Source organism: Ptychodera flava, chromosome 15, assembly GCF_041260155.1.
Source record: "Ptychodera flava strain L36383 chromosome 15, AS_Pfla_20210202, whole genome shotgun sequence".
Lineage (NCBI taxonomy): Eukaryota > Metazoa > Hemichordata > Enteropneusta > Ptychoderidae > Ptychodera > Ptychodera flava.
This window is the reverse complement of record NC_091942.1, coordinates 40,168,772-40,192,100: the sequence shown is the minus strand read 5'-3', so window position 1 is coordinate 40,192,100 and position 23,329 is coordinate 40,168,772. Positions and strand designations below refer to the sequence as shown.

At 37.3% G+C, this 23,329-nt stretch overlaps 1 protein-coding gene across 1 annotated transcript; it reads left to right on the top strand.

Moving 5' to 3' along the window:
* The first annotated feature begins 413 nt into the window (after positions 1 to 413).
* LOC139152176 (protein disulfide-isomerase-like) lies at positions 414 to 18,256 on the top strand. Its single transcript, XM_070725295.1, has 10 exons — positions 414 to 676; positions 8,158 to 8,355; positions 9,424 to 9,698; positions 10,641 to 10,745; positions 11,148 to 11,273; positions 11,693 to 11,893; positions 13,112 to 13,232; positions 13,595 to 13,773; positions 17,069 to 17,158; positions 17,707 to 18,256. The coding sequence occupies exons 1-10, from the start codon at positions 526 to 528 to the stop codon at positions 17,782 to 17,784; spliced, it is 1,524 nt and encodes a 507-aa protein (XP_070581396.1). The 5' UTR covers positions 414 to 525; the 3' UTR covers positions 17,785 to 18,256.
* Positions 18,257 to 23,329: the final 5,073 nt, after the last annotated feature.

Sequence of the window (23,329 nt, the reverse complement as noted above, 5' to 3'; positions counted from 1 at the left end):
GCGCACACACACTGGACTAAACCTGAAAAGCGAAAATTGCTCCCGATCGGGAGATCACCTCGCTCGAAGATTTTTTCTTTAATAAGCTTAATACTTGAGAAATTCCCCTGATCGGAAGAATTTGACCTTGATGCGAAACGTTTTAAAATTTTTACAATGCATGCAAAAGTAAAATTCGGGGACATGACGTTGACATTAGCATTGCATGGCACCATATACGGGAGAATAAACTTGCAAATGCCAGCCAATATCACATTGTAAAATTAGTGATACCACCGGGAGGTTCTAGCCCCAGTGATGACGTGGGTACAAGCACACGGTAACTTCCTTGTCAACAGTTGTCACTGCTCGGCTTAGGTGGTCTTAATACATGTGACCATGTCAACCAATGGTAAAACTACACGCTTCGTGACCCACCAATTTATACGCATGCGTGATTGCAAACGACCTCTTTGCCACGTTTGCCACAGAAGTAGTCAGAGGTAGGAAGTGAAGTGTTCGAGGAAAAGCCGACGAAATACCAAAATGAAGTCCATACTCGCTATTATTGTAGCCTTATGCATTACCAACGCATATGTTGCTGCTGAGATAACCGAAGAAGAAGGTGTCCTTGTGCTGACAACTGAGAACTTCGACGAAGCCATCAAGGAAAACCAATATATTCTTGTTGAATTCTGTAAGTTTGCGGTTTCTTTTATACATTGTACAATGTGTAACCATCTGTTTCGCGTAATACACTTATTTCGAGAAAGGCATACATCAGCATTCATAATCTGACTAAACCCTCTTTTATTTATCTTCAACTGGTAAAAATGGTTGTGTTTATCAAATAAGAAAAAAAAACACAAACTGCATGAATTGAGCCGCCGACGTATTCTTGGCAAGAACCTGGACAAGGTTCGAGATGTATGTTGTGAGTCAAGTTTGATACTGAGCACCATTCTTTATTGAAGTCTTGTTCGTTTTGGTTTCAATTTTATCCACTACTGCAATTTTGAATAGGTATATGTCTTTGTTATTTGATATTATCTTCGCATGGTGACTGACTGTGTTACCAATTTTGAAGGAACATGCATGTAATTCCATATGCTATGAAGTCACCAAAATTATAGCTATAAGAGTTGCATAACTTATCAGAAGTACCTTTGCATCTCAGCATTTTCGAATCGGGTACTGTACATGATCTTGCTCTTTAGTGTTGACTTATTGCCGTCGGAAATATGATCATAAAATGTGGTAGTGTGTTTTGGAGTGCCCGTGGTAGTGTAAGTGTAACGTCTGTTTCGTTCATGCTAACAGTATTGCACAGAGGTCAGTTGTTGCCATGGACCATTTGCCTAGGTCTCAGAAATTCCACTCCTAGGCATCGACATTTCCCCCCTTTTCTATGATGTATGTATGCTTGAAATGTAATATTTTCTCAAAATGTGAAATATTTAATTATTGTATTAAAATTACCCAGAAAATTATGAATTTGTTGCTGCCATATGTTCAAGAGCCCCATTGTACCAATAATGTGACACGTGTTTACAGGGCATTGGTAAAGGACTGTTGACAGTATTGTGCTGAGCAATGGTGTGGTAACATGTGGTACAATGTTGTCAAGATTACACTTTTCAAAGAGTACCAGCATGACTGAAAAAAGTACTGAGTACATAAGACTTTTGCACTCACATTTGTTTGAAGTCCCAAATGCCTATGAATTCACAATTCTTCACACAATATATAGGGTATGAGATACATCATTATAAGGAGATACCAGCAGCATCATTTTAGTGACTATTTTTTTGAGGAAAGATCACAATTAGTCAATTGAATTTTTGTTTTGCTATGTTCTGTACAATTTATCATTTGTGCACAAATGACAAAGACTTTCTATACTTAACTTGCACACCTCAGGCTCAGTTATGATAGTCTTTATCAGCCTCTGCCAACACTTTCTAAGGTGAAACTTCAATTCAGGTTTTTGAAATGCTAACAAATCTCTGATATAGTGAGAGCTTGTAAATGTTTCAATTGTGAAAAGTTTGTTCTGGTCTGTAAGAGGATTATGAAGGTGTCATAGCCTTTTGTTTTCCATTGAAATTGTAATCTAGTAAGTAAATTTCTTGGCAAGACCATCTGACTCGTGACCCATGCCTTTAAAGACGCCCATTGGTTATAAATACCGGATTACATGAGAGGACGCTCATTATGCAAGGAGACGCCGTGCGAGTAACTTGAACTGAGAGCTCCACAGATTGCTGTTTTTTGCGTGTTTTTTATGAAAATTTATGAAATGGGAATGCTCTACAGCAGGGTAAATACCTGATCAATACATAACGACTCCATATTTTCTAAACCGATAAGTTTTCGGGACAATTTTAGTGAGTAATTGTGCGTGGCCAGTGAGAACGTCGACCCAGGGGACGCCGATTGGGATTTGAATACCACTGTCAATCAAACCTTGTGCAAAGTCAGACACGAGTCAGCTGGATGTGTACCTAATGTCGATTAGCATTCGCCTTATCTGCTAATGGTGACTGAAATAAATAAAATATGTGTCAAGATTTCCAGTGTCGAAAGACGTGCGCAATAGTTTCTTCACAGTTCTCCAACTTTTGTACCTACCCGCCGCATTTCTGGCGATAAAAAACGTGATCAGATGCCATTCAAGTCGATTACATCTTAGTAACCGTGGACACGGTCCCTCCACAAAACGTGCCGTGAAGAAGAAAATGTATTATTGGGTTCTCTCTTACTGGAAAGTTTGATGGCCCTGAAGAGGGCCGTTTGGTTTGGTTTTGTGGCTTCTACCGCACACCCAACAATGCCAAATGTGTATGGTACGCCGGGCAAATTTGGATATAATGATCGGACAACAAAAGTCACGCAAAATGGCATATCAGTTTTCTTCTTTTGACGAGAACGTCATCGGCCTGCATCAGATGCTCTTTTCGGGCCAAAAATCGCTCATCACGCCAAGCGTGTGTCCGGTCAAGGATGGCAATACTTTCGAGAGAGTCGGAGTCAGATAGACGCGTTGTCATTGCCAAACAAATGATGCTAAACTCAGAATGACAAATCAAGAAATGTTCAATACCCCGGCACAGAGGTGTGAAGCGGATACGGTATCCGTGTATAGTTTCCCAGATAGTTTCCCATGGAGTGTCGTTTGTACCTCTGTGAGTCTAATAATAAACGAAATGTTTATTTGACCATGGAGCTAAAAAAGGGATGATTTGACTTCCTCTGTTTCGTTCCGCTGTCACTTCGAGTGTACGTCGCCTCGTGAGCAAGTGCCATCTTATCGATAACCGATGCCATGCAGTTCCGTTGCATATCGATCAAAGTTCATTACGTCTGAGAAATTTACGAGATTCCCTGTCCGAGTTTTCGAAATGCATCTGATTTTTGTACTTTTTTGGTGACAATTCAAACGAAGTCTCGCTACACAAATTGGCAAATAATGTAATGCACGATGATCTGGACTTGTTTTCTTACTTCTGACCGCCATCTTGGCCTCATAAAAGTTTTACGTTGGGCTTGTTGAGTACGTCGGGATCATGGTTCAATCTTCAGGAAATACTCATTTTATTTTATTTCGACACCGATGTTTCCAAATTTAATAAAACATTACTTCTAAGCATTTGAGATATTCGAACGATGCATACCAGTATATTGACTTGTAATTTTGTGGATCGAGGCATAGACAGTATCGGGGGGAAGATGGTCGAGGACACTGTCCGCATCCGGTGCCAAGCGACACACTGCTGGAATCGGTGAAACCTGTAACTCGAACGCACCAAGTATGATGAAAACACCTCATGCCAAAATGTAGTACTCCGACGTGCTCATCAACGTTAGATGTGAATTTATGTTTGTAAATCTACTAGTATAAGCTTCGCGGTGTTTGACGCAAAACAATGAAAACGATACTATGTTGACAGGGTGGAAGTACCCCACTAATGCGCGATCCTGGGATTGAGAACGGCGGCTTTAAGAAACAAAACCTGTGAAAACTGAAAACTTAATTGCAAGTAATATGCCGTTCATACACAGGCCATTAAAACGCTTCTGAAACGGTTCTGGGCCAATACTGGAATACAAAGTTATGTGTGGACGCTCCGAAATGGTTCTGAAGCATTTGAGATTTGACCGACCTGAGCCGTTGTAGAGATAAACTCTATCCGCAAATTGCTGTGTGGACGGACCGAGTCGCTTCAGAGGCGTTTTAAACGCCCTCACACGACAGATATTAATAACATAAACAACAACCAACATACAATATTCACTTTCGTCAAGGCTGCCGAACTCAGCTCTACATCTCGTGGAAATAACTGGTCCGACGACAAAATAAGTTTGCTGATCTCAGTCTGGGCAGACGAAAGCATTCGAAGAATGCTAAACGGAACATGTCGCGACAGCTTCGTGTATAAAAAAATTGCAGAAAAGACTCTACAGAGAGGTTTAAACCGGACAGCAGATCAGTGCCACTGCAAGCTCAAGGCTCTGAAGCTAAAATACAAAAAGTTGTCGATATCAACAGACGGAGTGGCAGAGGCAGAATATCGATGCCTTTCTTCAAAGAACTGTCTCAGATCCTCTGTAATCGGCCGTCTGGCAATCCCAGTAGAAACACCAACAGAATACCTGTCAGCTATTCTGGAAAACAACACATTCGAATTTAACAGCGAATTCTACATAGTACAAACAAACATGTGGGTGCGCAATGGGATCGCCATCGTCACCCGAGATTGCTGACATCACGTTTCACGAATTAGAACCGAAAATCATACGTGAACACACAACAAAACAACTATGGTGTAGATTCAGAGACGATATTCTCCTAATCTTCATTGGAACAGAGCATGAACTCCACGAATTCATAACAATAATTAACAAAATGCATCCTACTTTCAAATTTTCATATGAAAGTTCTTCACACGAAATAACATCATGACCTAGTCATTTACAAAGGTCAACGATACAACAACGAAAACATACTAGACACGAGAACGCACACAAAACCAACAGATACATTCCAGTTCTTACACAGAAAATTATGTCATCCAAAATCAACCTTCAAGGGCCTGATCAAAGGCGAAACATTAAGGTACATGAGGACATGTAACAATGAAGAGGACTTTAACAACAAAGTCAAAACATTTCATGAAAAATTACTACAACGAGGATATCCACAACAAGAAATATGGAACATCAATGCGGAAACAAATTACGCAACATGAAGAACACATTTAAATCACAAACAAACATACAACAACAACACTAATAGTGACATTTTCTACTACATATAGTCCACATATCAAAACAAAAGACCTCAAACAAGCACTCCTGAAGAACTGGGAAGAAATAGAAAGACCAAACACTAAATAATTTATTCACGATGAACCGATCATCGCATACAAAAGAAATCCAAACATTGGCGACACGCTCATAATTGCACAATTACACAATCTTACAGAAAAGACAGAACAAAATGAAACACAACAAAAACTGACCCGAATATAAATATTCTAGCCTCCTTACTGGACCAACAAAACACTGACAATGATTAAGCCACAAACAGTGAAACAAAAATCCAAGGAGAGAAAATATCAAAAAAACGACTGAGGAAGAAACCACACACTGGTTTCGAAACGTAGCGTCAAAGGATCACACTGTCATGGCTTATATCTACACTAATAGCCAAACACACAAAATCAAACATGAACACAGAGAACGAAAAAAATTGTGTAGGCGATGTGTGGAGCCACTTTCCCTTTATTACAGTTCTGAACGTATCAAACTCGAGGGCTAAATCGGTTACCGATTGCATTTGATCTGCATTCAGATCATTAAGGCGGCGACAACTCAGACTGGACCGCATATGCAGCAGGTAAAAAAAACAGAAGACAAGCCAGTATGACGTCTTTCATTTCAGCCATCTTGTTACAATGCCGTATGCTTGGCCATACACACCTTTTGAATTCGAGAGGGCGCATTAAGACAAACACCAAAACAATGGCCTAACTTTGTGAGTGTGGACGCAAGGTGACTCAAACTATGAACCCCCTGTGTTTACAAATCACAAACAGTGTTACAGAAGCGTTTCAATTTTTACCTGTCTGAATGTAGCATTTAATCCATGTGTACCTTAAGAATGATTGTCTATAATAACCCTTTTCCTGCCAAACAGTATCTGTTCCCATCAGCCAAGTCCGAAAAAAGCGGTATTTAGCTAAAACATGTATTTTCACCCACTGGGCTTGGTCTGTTATAGCATCTTTAGTCCAAAAAAATCAAGTTTACAGTGTTTACAGTGTTTGTTTTCAACAGCTTTCAAATGTACAGTATTATGTTAAAATACACATTATGGAATATGTCGTTTCATTAATTTTAACCATCTTGACCTGATAGTGAAATATGTACTTGGCAGGAAAAGAGTTATTAAAATACCATTCTGAAGACTCTCAACTACATGTATTGTTAGTTTTTATAGTAGACCTACATTTGCTTGAGTGAAATATTCCAATGCCTTAATACCAAGGAACGAAAAGTGACTGCTACACTTTAACCAGGTTATCCATAAATATCCGTTTAACTGGTGGTCATTCACAACTATGGCCAGCAACAGATGTTGTTTTGAAAGGTGGTGTGTGAAGCTATAGGATGTATGCTAGTCAGTCGGACACTTTTCTGCATAAGTGACACAATGTATTTCTGCTAATCAACCACAGAGAACTTCCTGTGTCTGTGTAAAAAGCAAGTTGGGAACCTCAAATCACTTCCTCAGATCAGATTCGTTGTAGAGTGCTCTTCATTTCAGGTTGAAAGTCATTTTAATATGGTATGGTGGTTCTTTTACCTCTACTCTAAGTATGATCTTCAGTATTGGAAGTGGCAGTTGTAGACGGGTTGGTTTCATGCTTTTCTTACATCGTAGTATGACCATGCTAGCAACAATTACTTGGAAAAAGTTATTCACTGCCAAGCAATATAGAAACAATGTAGAAAGCATGCAAATGATATCCTTTGCCTTTGAGTAAATTTGCGGAGTATTTTGTCTTAACATTGATATCCCAGTTTTTCCACATTAAAGTAAAACATATAGTCCTTTGGGTGTAATTGTCATTTACTCATGATAATAGGATCCTTTCATTAATTTTCTTTGGAATTCATTGTTCATCATCTGGTTTATTGGAAATGAGACATAAGGAATTTCATTGAAAAGGAAATAGAATCCATTATGTCTTAGTATGGGGCTAACAAAATGATGTAAATGCTAAACCATATTGCAAATACTTAACTCTGAATGAGCACAATATGGACACTTACAATATGGCAATACCTATTTCCTATGAAATATCGTTGTATTGTCATTCTGCCACGTATCACAATGTAAATTTCATTTCTGCATATTAGAAGGATACAGTATAAGTTGGTAGCTGAAAGTATTTTAACTGCAATGTCAGCGAAGAAATGTATTTTGCATGTACAGTACCTTTCTTGACCTGAACATGTTGGGTGTACATGTTGTATTATGTATATTGAACATGTTGGATGTACCACTTGTATTGTGTTACATATCAGTCACATTTACAAGTGTACAAGTACTTTTATAAGCTGTTTGAACTGAATGTGTATGATTTCTGTAAAACATCTTTGAAATAATAATTAATGAATCAGTTTGATACTCTGTAGCAGTATTTAACACTTTGCAGGATTAGTCTATATGAAATGTAGCTTTATGGATAAATCCACTGACGAAGGTTGCCTTCAATGCATCAAATGATTTAATTGCTTCAGATACAGTTGATGATTTGATACTGAAGTTTCATAACATGAAACCTTCTTGCTTCACATGTATCAGATTTAATAAGTTGCTTCAATTCATTGAATGAATATGACATTGTCTCCGCTTTGTCGGATGATGCGATAGGTTTCTTCAAACACATCAAGTGATATACTGCGTCAAATGATGTACATGTATAGTACACTTCAATGTATCAGGCCGTATGTTGTCCTGACCATGCAAACATTGTTGATGTCAGTGCTAGTCTGATTAAAAATCAGACCTTCAGATTGTATCACTCTATCTGCACAGCACAATATTACAATCGTTTCTTTACAATAGTATGACAATTGTGTAATGTATAATTTTCTTTGTATTGACAGATGCTCCATGGTGTGGTCACTGTAAAGCTCTTGCCCCAGAATATGCAAAAGCAGCTGAAAAACTGAAAGAAGATGAATCTGAAATCAAACTTGCCAAAGTTGATGCAACACAAGAATCTGACCTAGCTCAAAAATATGGTGTCAGAGGATACCCTACGTTGAAGTTCTTTAAGAATGGTAAAGATTCTGAATATGCAGGTAAGCGCAAAGAAAAATCACTTTTATGTTTTATAGTGGATACAATTTTCTTTGACATCCAACCTGTTCCCCCAATTGCTTGTAAATTGGTCCACACTAACCACTGATAACAAAGGGGGTTGGGCTAAACCAAGGTGGTGAAAGGGTTAAAGTATTTTCAGTAGGCACACTTTCTTCTCTGATGATGCAGGCTTGATGATAAGCAGAGTTCATATCAGTCAGAGGTGACAGTGCTAAACTTGAGCAACCACGCATAATTTGAACAGTATCATGAGACTTTAGTCCAAGTTCTGTTGAAGGTAAAGTTGAAAATTTCGACAGGAAACAAAACTAGTGATGCAAGTTTTATTCTAAAGTGAAGTTCATCTTTAATTTTGTCAGTGTAATAAAAGTAAGCAAAAGTTTCGCTCTGGAGTGAAATCCATTTATAGTTTGTCAATTGATTCTCTGACGTCCATTACTTAATCATGCATACTCTGGGCACTCTTTTGAAATTGCTGATTTTTTTCTTTCTATACAGTTTGAATGTTTTTCATCCATGGATGGCTGGTGAAAATTAAGAAAATGAAAATACCTCGCAATCAATTTCCAGTGTGTTTATGAAGTGTACACTGTATTTCTTGCAGCTTAGTACGAGGACATGCTCCAAAGGCGTAAATGGATACTTGACTATACATGGCATTTGTAAGCTCTACTAACAAATTTGAACTCAATAGATACTGCACATTTCCCACCTCAATCACAGTCACAGTTACAATTCTTATGATGAAGAGGAAGATACAGTTGAGACAAGTATCCAGAATGTGCCTTCAAAATATGACTGAAAAGTTCTCTGTTCTATATTTTGATTCACCTTGATGACACATAATTATTGCACATAATTTCAACTAAAAACATTACAGTGTTCCCTCTATACCACTCACTGTTGAAAGACTCCTTGCTGAACAGCTGTGATCTTTCTGAAAAATTGTACTTTTACAGGACAATATAATGTTAGTTATCTACACTTTACATGTCTTCGGCATTTTGATTTTAATCTAATTGTTAGGTATTTCTTCCATTGTTCAGGTGGCAGACAAGCTGATGGCATTGTATCCTGGCTGTACAAGAAGACTGGTCCGCCAGCCAAAACTTTAGAAACAGAAGAAGATGCTGAAAAGCAGATTGACAGTAGTGAAGTTTATGTTGTTGGATTCTTCAAAAACATTGAAAGTGATGAAGCTAAAGCATACATTGAAGCAGCAGCTGATATGGATGATATCAGTTTTGGAATTACATCAACAGATGGTGTCTTCAAAAAATATGATATCAAAGGAGACAACAGCATTGTTCTCTTCAAAAAGGTATGCCTTCTTAAAATAATATGAAAGATTTCATTTCCACTTAGCTCATAGTTGCTTCATGAAGTCACTGGTAATGATATTTTGACTGTGTGGCAGATTTGTTTCACTGACTCATTTCCACTTAGCTCATAGTTGCTTCATGAAGTCACTGGTAATGATATTTTGACTGTGTGGCAGATTTGTTTCACTGACTCGCAGTAATCCGGCAAAGTCCATGGCGTTTCTGTTTCTTTATGTTACTTTGTGAGAGTGTCTGTGATTTGTGCCACTGGGCTGTAAGATCTTATATAACTAGTACTTGCAGCACGTCTCTAGGATTTATAGCAGTCATCACTTGTACAAATTTCATCAATAGATTGCAGGGCTCGAAATAATACCTGTCTGCCTGTCCCGGACAAGTGAAATTTGGCCTGGGACAAGTAGTTTTGAAAAGTACTTGTCCAAGTGGACAGGTAGGTTTTTTCAGCCTGCAACCAGTATTTCAACCTATTGACTACAGCAAAGTTTAAATTTATGTACCTTTTAAAATTTTGAAAATCATTATTTGGATATTTACCTGTCAGAAAAAAGTAAAAGAAAGTTCGATAATATCTAATCACTGTTTACAGGACGCAGCCATATTGATTTATCTAAGGTCACGTCTCAAATCTCTTAGATTGGGAGATTCTCAGAGCTATCTTGACACCGAGGGCGCTGTTACGCAATTTGCATATGATACAGACAGACATGAGTTTGTTGAATTGAATTGAAATTAGTACAGTTTCTTAGAATAAATTATGCCATTTTGGACAGGTTCTTTTCTTACTGGGACAGGTATATTTTATTTTGACTTGTCCAGTGGACAGGTGGTTGAAAAAAGTATTTCGAGCCCTGGATTGATGTACTATGATATGAACTTTGATTTAAATACTATAAGTTGATTTTTTGTAATGTTTATTTCAGTTTGATGAAGGTCGTAATGACTATGATGCTGAGTATAAAGCAGATACGATTACAGAGTTTGTCAAGTCCAATAGTCTTCCATTGGTTATTGAATTCTCAGACACTGTAAGTAACATTTCTTTGAAACCATGGCATTGTCAACAATACCCACTCATCAACAAATGCTCTTTTATAGGCAAGCCTTTGTCATCTTTCACCAAATTTAAGGTCAGAAGACTGGAATTTTACAGATTCATTTAATAAATTGAGTCATGGCAGCTTTGTAATGTATTGTGTCAACAGACTGCTGTAGTAGTTCATTTTATATCACTATATGCATGTACAACAAAGCTTATGTTTAGGAATGAGCAACACAATTGCTTTGTCACATTTGAATTGTACATCTTGACTATTCACAGCTACAGTACTTTTTCATAAATTTTTCAATTTGTACAGACAGAACAAGTGTTGCCTAGGAGTTCATTGTTGGACTTCTCAGTACTAACAATAACTTCAACCTCTTAACAGAATGCACCAAAAATCTTTGGTGGTGACATCAAGAAACATAATCTCTTGTTTGTCGACAAAAGCGGAGATAACTTCAAAACAATTAATGGTGAATTTAATGAAGCAGCAAAACCTTTCAAGGGACAGGTGAGATGTCTTCCTTCAAATTTCATCTTTCGTGTTAGGAAGTGGAAGAAATAAAGTAAAATTAATTTATTCTACTGGCGAGTAAATCCTAGACATTGTTCACAGATGCTTTGATATGACTATAGATTTTTTGTGTGGCTATTGATAACAGGAAAGGAAATTTAACATGCAGAAATACTGTAATCACAAGGCAACTGAAAGAGAACAACTCAACTGGTGTATGTCCCCCATGCTATACAAAACAGATAATTGTAGTTTGTCTTCAAACACTGTTGTAGAGAGTGTTGCTTAAGGTGTTTAAGATATTTTAAGTACAAATTGGTCTGTTAGATTGTTCACTTAAAGTAACTGTGATAGTTAATTAAAGTAATATTGTGTGTTTGTTTCATTGAAAGAGTATGATCTCAATTTTATTGTAGGTACTCTTTGTTCTCATTGATACAAGCGTTGAAGACAATAGTCGTATTTTAGATTTCTTCGGTATTAAGAAGGAACAAACCCCAGCAGTGCGTCTTATCTATCTAGATGGTGATATGACAAAGTACAAACCAGATGAGGAGGAGGTGACAGCTGAAAAGCAAATCAAATTTGTCCAGGGAGTACTTGATGGAAAAGTCAAGGTAGATATTTCATTTCAGATTCCTATCAGACTCAATGCTTGATGATGCATTGTTTCTTACTGAAGGGTCATACCATGTTCCTTGAAGACGATGTCTTGTATGGTTCACTTAAAGTGGCATTGTCTTTTTGTTCAGTCATCTAAACATGTACGCAATTATGCATGGATTTTGCTAGACTTGGTTCAAGTCGGTGAATTTAAAAAAAATAAAATCATTTATAATATTTTCTCTTGTGTCTCTCCTATTTCGTACAAACCTATCCGGAATTTGGCAGCCCACGCCAGGTTTTCTTAGCGATTGAATGTGTCACGTTTGAGTCTGCACAGTAGTGAGTTAGTTTCTGCCGGATTCACCGACTTGGACTTCTTGCAAAGTACCGACAGCGAGACGGAATGTGTACATAGTGACATAGAGCAAATACAAAATGATTGATAGTCCCCGCCATTATTCTGGCCAATAAGAAGAACGCATGCTAATAAACCTCTGCATATATAAAAAAGTTTGTTGTCATCTCCGTGCAAAGCTACTTTGACATCGAGTACGTTTATCTCTTATGAATAATATATGAGTAAAGAAAACATCACCTCATGAATAATTTATAGCAACGCAGATCGTGCAAGAAAGCCAAGTCTGTGATTCCAGGTGAAACTCCCCTGTATAGCGTTCACCCCACTCATCACGTCCACTCCACTCATGCGTTTCACATGAAAACAAAATACAAATCATCGCGTTCACTCAACTCAAACATTCACAAATCACAGACTTGAACCAAGTCTAGGATTTTGCAAAATCAGGAGGAAAACTGATAGTCAGAAGTTTGCATTGCATGTATCTTACAAAATCTGGAGAAGAACTGGTGGCTTTTTCAGAAGTCTGCATGTTAATTGGCCACTGAATTGCAAGTTCTGATGATCAAATTTTCATCACTGGCATTATTGCAACCTTATCTTTTGCGTTCTTGACCAAAGGAACATATAGCCTGGTACAGTATAGTTGCCTGCACCATGCTCCTGAACTGCCTTGAAATATATCGGTCCGAATGATAACACACCTAAAGAGTGCATGTTCCAAATATTAGAAGCAGTTGTGAAATTTCACTCGGAAGCCCTATTTTTACTCAATTTCACTCAATCTCAGGTCAAATATCGATGAAAATGATTAGTGACATCATTACCAGTGAATCTGATTAAATTTCTCTGTGTGTTTGCTTTTTTACAGCCACACTTGATGTCACAGGATGTCCCTGATGATTGGGACAAGGAGGATGTAAAAGTTCTTGTAGGAAAGAATTTTGATGAAGTTGCACTTGACAAAAGCAAAAATGTATTAGTAGAATTTTGTAAGTAGTTGTCTTTGTTTTAAGTATTGTGGTTAGATTGTCTTAGTTGTATTTATTTACACCACTTTGCAGTCTGTAAACTCTCAAATGTGTATGTGTTTCTTGTAATATTGTGCGATGTGTGTGATTGTGTGTTAGTCATCACATAAATTATATTGTGTGGTGGGTATGTGATTGTATGTGTATGAAGTCACATAAATTATATTGTGTGGTGGGTATGTGATTGTATGTATATGAAGTCACATAAACTACATGTATTTAAAATGTAAAATCAAAAGCAGAGAAAATATTAATGTAGGTCTCACGCTTTTCTAAACCAATGACCGTGTATATCATTTAATCATGAAACTTCTATTTTTCAGATGCACCCTGGTGTGGACATTGCAAACAACTTGCTCCAATTTATGATGAATTAGCTGCGAAGTATAAGGGCAGTGAAGACATTGTCATTGCAAAGATGGATTCCACTGCAAATGAAGTAGAAAGTGTTAAGGTTCATAGCTTCCCAACAATCAAATACTTCCCTAAAGATAGTGATGAGGTGAGTGTATTCCAGCAACTTTCTAAAATGTCATAGGGGATATTTCTTCTGTGGCCAGCTTGCATGGTTGATCACTACAAAATATGGTAATTTTCATGCATCAAATTCAGAGAATCATGTTCCTTATTAAGGGGAGAGGTCATTTTCAAATAGGTGGTACCTTGTGACATGTAAAAGCATGAAATCACTGTATGAGAACAGAGCTTTTGTCAAAGCTGTTAAAATCATCAGGGATCCTTCCCATCCATTGGCTCAGCATTTTTAGGAGCTCCCGTCAGGTCGCAGTTATAAAACTCAAGCTTTACGAACACATCGTGCTTGACTTAGTTATGTACCCTCTGCCATCTGACTTCGCAATCAGAGAATGTCTTAAGTCCACTGTTCAACACTTATTGTAATTAGTTTTTTTTCGTAACTTCGATGTGTATTATCCTTTTTATCACCGTATTTTAATGTTGTTTGTCTGTGCCATTGCAAGACAAGTTTCCCATTTTTAGGGACAATAAAGTTTTAATAATAATAATAATATCCATGGTATACCTCTGCCTCACTTTCCGCGAGGATTATTGCGGCTAAGGTGTCGTGAATATTCATAAAAAAAATTACTGCAGATTGGAGGTGAAGTATTTACACTTCAACTAATCCCCAGTACTAATTATTGAGGTAATCCCACGGGCTCTCCTATACAGTATTTATTGTAGTATTTTTTCGGTTGACATCTCCATTATGACATTGTGGTGTAATTGCCATTTGCACCAACATCTCTATCAGCAAACACCGTAAATATAATTTATATAAAATCACGCCTCAAATTAACTGAACAGTGAAAGCCATTGTTACTGTGAGGGCAGTGAAGGCCATTGTTACAGTGAGGGCAGTGAAGGCCATTGTTACAGTGAGTGCAGTGAAGGCCATTGTTACAGTGAGGGCAGTGAAGGCCATTGTTACAGTGCGAGCAGCCGACAGTGATAAAAGACTTGATCCCAAATAGTTCTTTTTCACAGACTTTCACAGCTTTCATTTTCAATAGTTTCATGATCAGTGACTGCATCAACCTTGAGTTAGACATGCCAACTCTCGTTTGCTCCACCAGTTCCTTCTCAAGTGTTGGACAAAAGCATCTTCAGCATTGTGGCCTGTGCAGATCACTTGATCCAAAATCAATTTGGGTACACACATTCTCAGTGCTTCAAAAATGCCCACTGTTACTTTCAGTTAGCAGATTCTCTCTTTCTGGCAAACACCCACAGAAGTTAGTGTAATTCACACAGTTGATCTACTTTTCACAACTAGATCAACACCATGGCACATTTATACATTGTGAGGAGTGTGTTGTCAATGACGACTTGTCTTAAACAAAGGCCCTCAGCAATTTTAGAGAAAGGTATCACAGAGCTTCCGTTAGGATTTTCAAAGCTGCGTAAGGCTGTACACAAATGATTTTTTATTTGCATAAAATTTATCAAAAATGCATACATCTAAATGTAAGTACCTATAAAATAGCTGTATACGCGATATCGAAAACTAGTTCAAAAGTCAATGAATAAAGTGTTCAATAAACAACAGCAGTGACAATGTTTTTTTTCTTTGACGAGTTTTACAAACTTTGATACTCTTCTGTTCTATTCTCTGACGACGGTATTCGTTTCTTACTAATTATTAAGACTACAACTTCCGATGATGTCTTTGCCGCCTGAACTCTATCATCGCTACTCTGAAATCAAATTCGCAGTTTTGGGCCTCCATGGTTATCACCATCAGATCATTTATGACATCTTAGACAACTACATTTTGATATTTTAATCCTGTTTTGGATACTGAACCCGCGTTCATATGGGACAGATGAGACAGGAATCACGGCTGCAATTATGGCCAACTTTGTAATATTTGGAAAGAGGTCGCAATAATCGTTGTAAAGAAGCATTCAGACCGACCATTAAACTATTATTTCTAAGTCTGCTTAGCATAAGCTTAAATTGTTGATATTCAACGTGGAGAACTTCAGGGTTTACAAGTACGCATTGTGTGCAACGAGGGAAAAAAACATGTTTTTGAAATAACGACGAACTATTGAACATGTTACATGTTTATTGGTGCAGCCTTGAAGGAAACAATTGACGCAACATGATTGGCAAGATATAGGACAAAATATTGCAAAATAATGAACATTTTTATCAGCAAACATTGATTTTTAGTCCTGGATAATTTATGCAATGGAGATAACTGTGGGTGCTCATGTCTTTGTTATGGATAGTGCGTTTTTTTTCAATGTGTATCAGATTACACAGACGTCCATTTACTTTGCGTACTTCAGAGTAATTATGAGTGAAATATGCAGAATTTTGCGTTAACGAAAGCTCTGGGTATCACTTATGTACTTATTCAAAATTGCAGAATCATATTCACATTTGTTTGAATTAGTTTTCAGTACTCATCTATTTATCCCGGATAATCTACCAGGATTATAGTATACCAGCGTTGATTTTGGCCATTCCCAAATTTTCCTAAAAAAGAAAGACACCTTTTTCATTCACAAGATCCCATGGAACTGCTCTTAAATCTTAATGATCCCCCAAGGATTGTTGCATATAATTGTCCTCATCATAACAGGATTATTATGATATGCTGCATTTTGAAAATATTGGTCGCAACCTTTAACCTACTGCAGGTCATAGGTTTATTTATGCAAATGCATATGCTAATTAGCCACCACTCTGGCAAATATGTCTTGGAAGTACTCAGGGCACCCAATACAATAAATAGTTTGTTCAGCTCTCCATGTGCTCATACATGCGAGTACAACTACCATTGTTGTGGTGAGGTAAACAGCCTGTTGAAGATTTCTTCCAAACTCATAGTTGGTCAATCAACCATAATTTCACATATCAGACTGTTCCAGTCATAATATCATCAATTTTTAAGTGCCATATTTTTAGCTGAAGTAGGGTAGAGTTTTACACATGGATGAAACAATATTTTCAAAAATCCCCAAAGAGGTGGGAGGGTCTCTGACACCAAATAGGGTTTATACTTCAACAGATACAATATTGCTACAAGTCAGAAATATTACCAATACTTCGAAAGACTATTCCCTTTCAGTAATTTTGGCTCATATTTTAAAATCAGGAACACCTTACTACATCTTCCACCTTTGTGATGAGTATACAAGAATGCAAATCACCATGTACACTGGTTGTGGATTGTCAGGCTTCTATGTACCAGTTCAAAGTATACACAGCATTGATAATGCATATTCTCATATCACTTTATGAAAATATTGTTTGTTTTTCACTAGGTCATTGACTACAATGGTGAACGTACACTTGATGGTTTTATCAAATTTCTTGAAAGTGGTGGCAAAGAAGGTGCAGGTCCATCTGATGATGTAAGTTTCTGTTTTCTGGAGAATTTCTGTGTTTCATTTTTGAGCTTCAAGGAGTCATAGAAATAGCTAGGAGCTAGTTACACTATTATATCATGATATAACAGGCTGTGGTTGCTGGTTATGACTGGCTATCAAGTTTTTATCGTTTTCTGTTAGTTATATAGCTCAGCCGGACAATGACAGGGTTTTTTTCACCAACCTCATTCCCTGTGGATCACTTTTACACCTTGAGTATGGGAGTTGTACAGAAAGTTGACACACAATGGGGGAAATTTCGACCACAAACTTGACATTGACAGAGAAAATGTCAAGGTTCAAGAGTACATACATTTTACATTTCTACTGATTTGACTGGTATTTTTGATCCAAGATGATAATGTATTGCTGATACCTTCCAACAGCAAACTTGTAAATTTACAAGGTACATGAAAACAAGTAAGAAATTTGATAACAAGGCTTTTGCAAGTGTAAGTGGAAAGAAGTGTCATCAGAGTACAAAGTCAGAAAATTACATGTTCACTGTGACTTGTGTATTAATTTATCCTCAGGAACTAGACGACATGGAAGAAGACTTTGAAGAAGAAGAAGATGAAGCAGAGGAAGTTGCAACAAAAGATGAACTGTAATTTGTTGCTCTCTTTCTGCTTTTTATCTTCATTTCTGAACATTTCATAGAAACATGAATAGCATCTGTGCTGTCAAGTCCTTCCTAAAACTAGTATGTTTTAATAAAAAAAGTACACCCATTTTAAACATGTTTTCATAAAGATCTTTTCATTTGTAGTATGAAATACTGAAATATTAGTACTACAACAGACCTTAGCTGGCATTGTGCTCATCTAAACTCTGGATGTCTAAACATCCAATAGTATGTATGGACAGTCCACAACTTTCAAGTCACCGATGGCATTTCAGCATTTGTAGCATTCACAAAGTCAATCTCAGTTGTTCTCATTCTTCGTATTCGTCTAGACCTAATCAAAGACATGAAGTTTTTGAGATAGTTTCATGCGATATTATTTAGGATGGCTTAATGATTTGAGCATCATTAGGCTCCATTGTATTGTCGTGAAATAAAAGCTGAAAGATTCATAGACATTGTGACTTGAGAGTCCTAATTTAAAAATAAATTACTTACAATAATGGTTTTAGAGCTTTTTATTGTTTTTTAATTAAAAACTGATAAAATGGAAATCATATAACATTGAGGGATTATACAAAAAGTCACGTGTTGGGAAAACTACATTCCTTCAATGAATGCCCTCAAAAAAGTGGGTCCCTTCTGTAGAATGGCATATTTATATTGATGAAATCAATATGATTTTTTATTTGTTCATTGTATGCAAAGTCTTGTTAGTCCCCACGGACACCGTCCGGGGGGACTTATAGGTTTGGTCATGTCCGTGTGTGTGTGCGTGCGTCCGTCTGTGCGTGCGTCTGTCCGTTCACGCAGATATCTCAGAGATGCTTGAAGCAATTTCATTCAAACTTGGCACAAGGATTACTTCATATGTCATACAGATGCACGTTGATTTGTTTTGTGATACGATCCAATATGGCTGCCAGGCGGCCATTTTATTACGATTTTTTCATGTACAGAGCCATAACTCAGGCATGTTGCAACTGATTTTATTCGAAGTTGGTACAAGGACATTGATCAATGTCATAGATATGCACGTCAATTTTTTTTGTGATACGATCCAATATGGTCGCCGTGCGGCCATTTTGTTACAATTTTTTCATGTACAGAGCCATTACTCAGGCATGTTTCAACAGATTTTATTCAAAGTTGGTACAAGGACATTGACCAATGTCATAGCTATACACATCAATTTGTTTTGTGATACGATCCAATATGGCCGCTGTGCGGCCATTTTGTTACAATTTTTTTATGTACAGAGCCATAACTCAGGCATAACTCAACCGATTTTATTCAAACTTGGTACAAGGACATTGACCTATGTCATGCACATGCACATTGATTTGTTTTGTGATACGATCCAATATGGCCGCCGTGTGGCCATTTTATTACATTTTTCATGTCCAGAACCATAACTCAGACATGTATCAAGCGAATTTATTCAAAGTTGGTACAAGGAGATTGACCAATGTCATACATATGCACATTAATTTGTTTTGTGATACGATCCAATATGGCTGCTGTGCGGCCATTTTGTTATGATTTTTTCATGTACAAGCCATAACCCAGGCATATCTCAACCAATTTTAATCAAATTTGCTACAAGGACATTGACTTATGTCATACATATGCACATTTATTTGTTTTGTGATAAGATCCAATATGGCCACCATGTGGCCATTTTATTACGATTTTTTCATGTCCTGAACTAAAACTCCGACATGTATCAAGCAAATTTATTCAAAAGTATTTTTATCACAGACCTAATGAAGAGGACTCTATCCTCTCTGAGGACCTGTAATCAAAGTACCCATTAACAAGTGGGGACTGTGTCATCAACGATGACTTGTGTTGTATAAATACTCAACTTGGTTTGTAAATGTGATTGGATTTTTTACCCTCAAGACAAAATGTGAAAAAGGGTTTCAGTTTGATCATCTTCTGTTTAAAATCTGATTCAGTGTGGTGGGTCTCACTCATTCAGTGACTTGCATGTCATAAAATACTAGTACTGAATTTCTCCAAACAAGTCCATACAATATGGAATACGACATTTTGACATTTTCTTAATATTATTAGGTTATCATTCAAAGACAAGTACCTGAAATGCTCAAAGCTGTAAATTTATTTCCTGTGACTGGTCTCATTCAAGCTTATCTGTATCTCTATGAATGTCAATATTTTTTTGTTCTTGTCACTTCAAGTATCTTTGACAAATATTTTTTCTTGTTATTTTCCTGAATCCACTTAAATTCAAGTTTGTGTACTTCTTGCAGCATTCTCAAATACCCAGTATTTGTCTGATGTGGCTTGCCAGTCTGTGATGTGCATGGTTGTTGTTGACAATTGAATTCAAGTCCAGACCTTAATTTGATCATCAATACTGACAATGCAGGACACACATGTAACATTCTGTGTTGACAAGCTGAGTTCTGGGAATTAACTTTTAGAAGTGGACCCAGAAACTGTAGCTCATACATGCAACAAACGACTGAAAAAAATTGTCAAAGTTACAGTCGCCAGGCCTTTAACTCTAATTTGAAATCATCAAAGAAGTAGATTAACTTGAACATCAAACTTTGTAACACTTCCTGTAGACATGCTGAAATATACTAAACTATAGAGGAAGAATATTGATGATACCGTGGACTTTATGGTTTTTAAAGACCAAGTCTAGCACAGGTCTAGTTAGTTTACAAATAAGAAACCTTCATTCTTTGTGAGGGTGTTCGTGAACTAGTGGGAGAAGGGGCTTTACTGACACATAGTTAATATCTGACTATATATTGATTCTACTTTCATCCTTTGTATCCAACTGCTCCTACTGAACTGTATCATGTTTGAAATATTTTCTTGGGTCTATCTGGATTACTGTATAAAACTTCGGATGGAAAGTTTAGGATGAAACAATTAAAAAAATTGTGATACTAAAAACCTCAATTGACTTGTTCTGTTTTTTGCTACTATAGACTATAGAAGCTATTGGGATGGGTATCCGTCCGGTGTCAGTCTGTATGTATGTATGTATGTATGTATGTATGTCCGTTTGTGAGGCATCCGTCCACGCAAATATCTTGAGAACCGCAGTACTTACTGATTTGATATTTGTTGTGTAGATGAAAAATATGATTTTGGGAAACCATTTTTAGCTCATATTTGGTTTTGTATATAAATACCAAAAAGAGCTTATATGATGAGTCGGTGGCGTCTGTATATTTGTGGGTATGTATGTCCGTCACACACAAAGGCTCCCATACCGCCAGAGCTACCATCTCAGTATTTGGTGTACAGGTAGATGCAGGGGTTGAGATTTGAATTTGTTCAAATGAACACATCAGTGTCAAAAATGTGCAAATGAGGTAAGAAAAAGTGAAATCCTGCAAATGTGCGGGAGTGATGGCATGCCAGTAAGAAACGGGCCAACTCCACTGATCTTGAGTCATTTCCTATCATTGTTTATGAACTGTTACATATTAACAGACGTGCTGAAATCATAGACAGTAGGGGGGGGGGGAAGACCGTCTATACTCAAACTAAGAGGGGCTTGTTTCTGCTATGTATGTTGCTAAAGTTGACCTCCAGTACCTAAAGTTTCAGACCTTAATTACTTTTGTCATTCTTGTTTTTCTGGTTTAAATATTTCTTGTTGTTTTTAGTCCCCACGGACACCGTCCGGGGGGACTTATAGGTTTGGTCATGTCCGTGCGTGCGTGCATCCGTCCGTCCGTTCACGCAGATATCTCAGAGATGCCCAGGTCAATTTCTTTCAAACTTTGCACAAGGATAGTACCCTACCCCATACAGATAAACATTGATTTGTTTCACAATGCAATCAAATTTGGCCGTGTTAGAGGACTTTTTAGTTTTCACCTCCATAGACTCCCATGTATAAGGCAGTCTCCATAGACTCCCATGTATAAGGCAGTCCATAGACTCCCATGTATAAGGCAGTCCATAGACTCCCATGTATAAGGCCAAGAAAAATAAAAATTTAGTTTCTCATCGTATTCATATTGCAAAAAGGATGCAGTGACACAGTTTTTAGTCCCCACGGATGAAGTCCAGGGGGCTTATAGATTGGGTCATGTCCGTCCGTGAGTCCATCCGTTCACGCAGATATCTCAGATATTTTGACAAAATGTCACGTGACCTTGGTGACCTTTGACCTCGAATATATATATATGTCCATAACTCGGTAACCACAAGTGCTACACCATTCATATATGGTATGATGGGACAGCTTATGACGCCACATATTGTACCTCATTAATTATGTGCATATCTAATTTTGAGCGAGCCAATAGAGCTAGAGGTCTGATTTTTGGTATATAGGGATCACTTAGCAATACTATTTTTTTTTCAAAATGTCACGTGACCTTGGTGACCTTTGACCTCAAATATACATATTTGTCCATAACTCAGTAACCACAAGTGGTACACCCTTCATGTATGGTATGATGGGACAGCTTATGACGCCACATATTGTACCTCATTAATTATGCGCATATCTAATTTTGAGCGAGCCAATAGAGCTAGAGGTCTGATTTTTGGTATATAGGGATAACTTAGCAATACAATTTTTTTTGACAAAATGTCATGTGACCTTGGTGACCTTTGACCTCAAATATACATATTTGTCCATAACTCAGTAACCACAAGTGGTACACCCTTCATGTATGGTATGATGGGACACTCTATGACGCCACATATTGTACCTCATTAATTATGTGCATATCTAATTTTGAGCGAGCCAATAGAGCTAGAGGTCTGATTTGGTATACAGGGATAACTTAGCAATACAGTTTTTTGACAAAATGTCACGTGACTTGGTGACCTTTGACCTCAAATATACATATTTGTCCATAACTCAGTAACCACAAGTGCTACACCCTTCATATATGGTATGATGGGACAGCTTATGACGCCACATATTGTACCTCATCAATTATGCACATATGTAATTTTGAGCGAGCCAATAGAGCTAGAGGTCTGATTTTTGGTATATAGGGATAACTTAGCAATACTATTTTTTTTGACAAAATGTCTTGTGACCTTGGTGACCTTTGACCTCAAATATACATATTTGTCCATAACTCAGTAACCACAAGTGCTACACCCTTCATATATGGTATGATAGGACACCTTATGACGCCACATATTGTACCTCATTAATTATGTGCATATCTAATTTTGAGCCAGCCAATAGAGCTAGAGGTCTGATTTTTGGTATATAGGGATAACTTAGCAATACAATTATTTTGACAAAATGTCACATGACCTCGATGACCTTTGACCTCAAATATACATATTTGTCCATAACTCAGTAACCACAAGTGCTACACCCTTCATATATGGTATGATGGGAGACCTTATGATGCTTCATACTGTACCTCATTAATTATGCGCATGTCTAATTCTGAGCAAACCCATAGAGCTGGATGTCTGCCATACATATGCACATAGATTTGTTCTGTGATACGATCCAATAAGGCCGCCATGTGGCCATTTTATTACGATTTTTTCATGTCCTG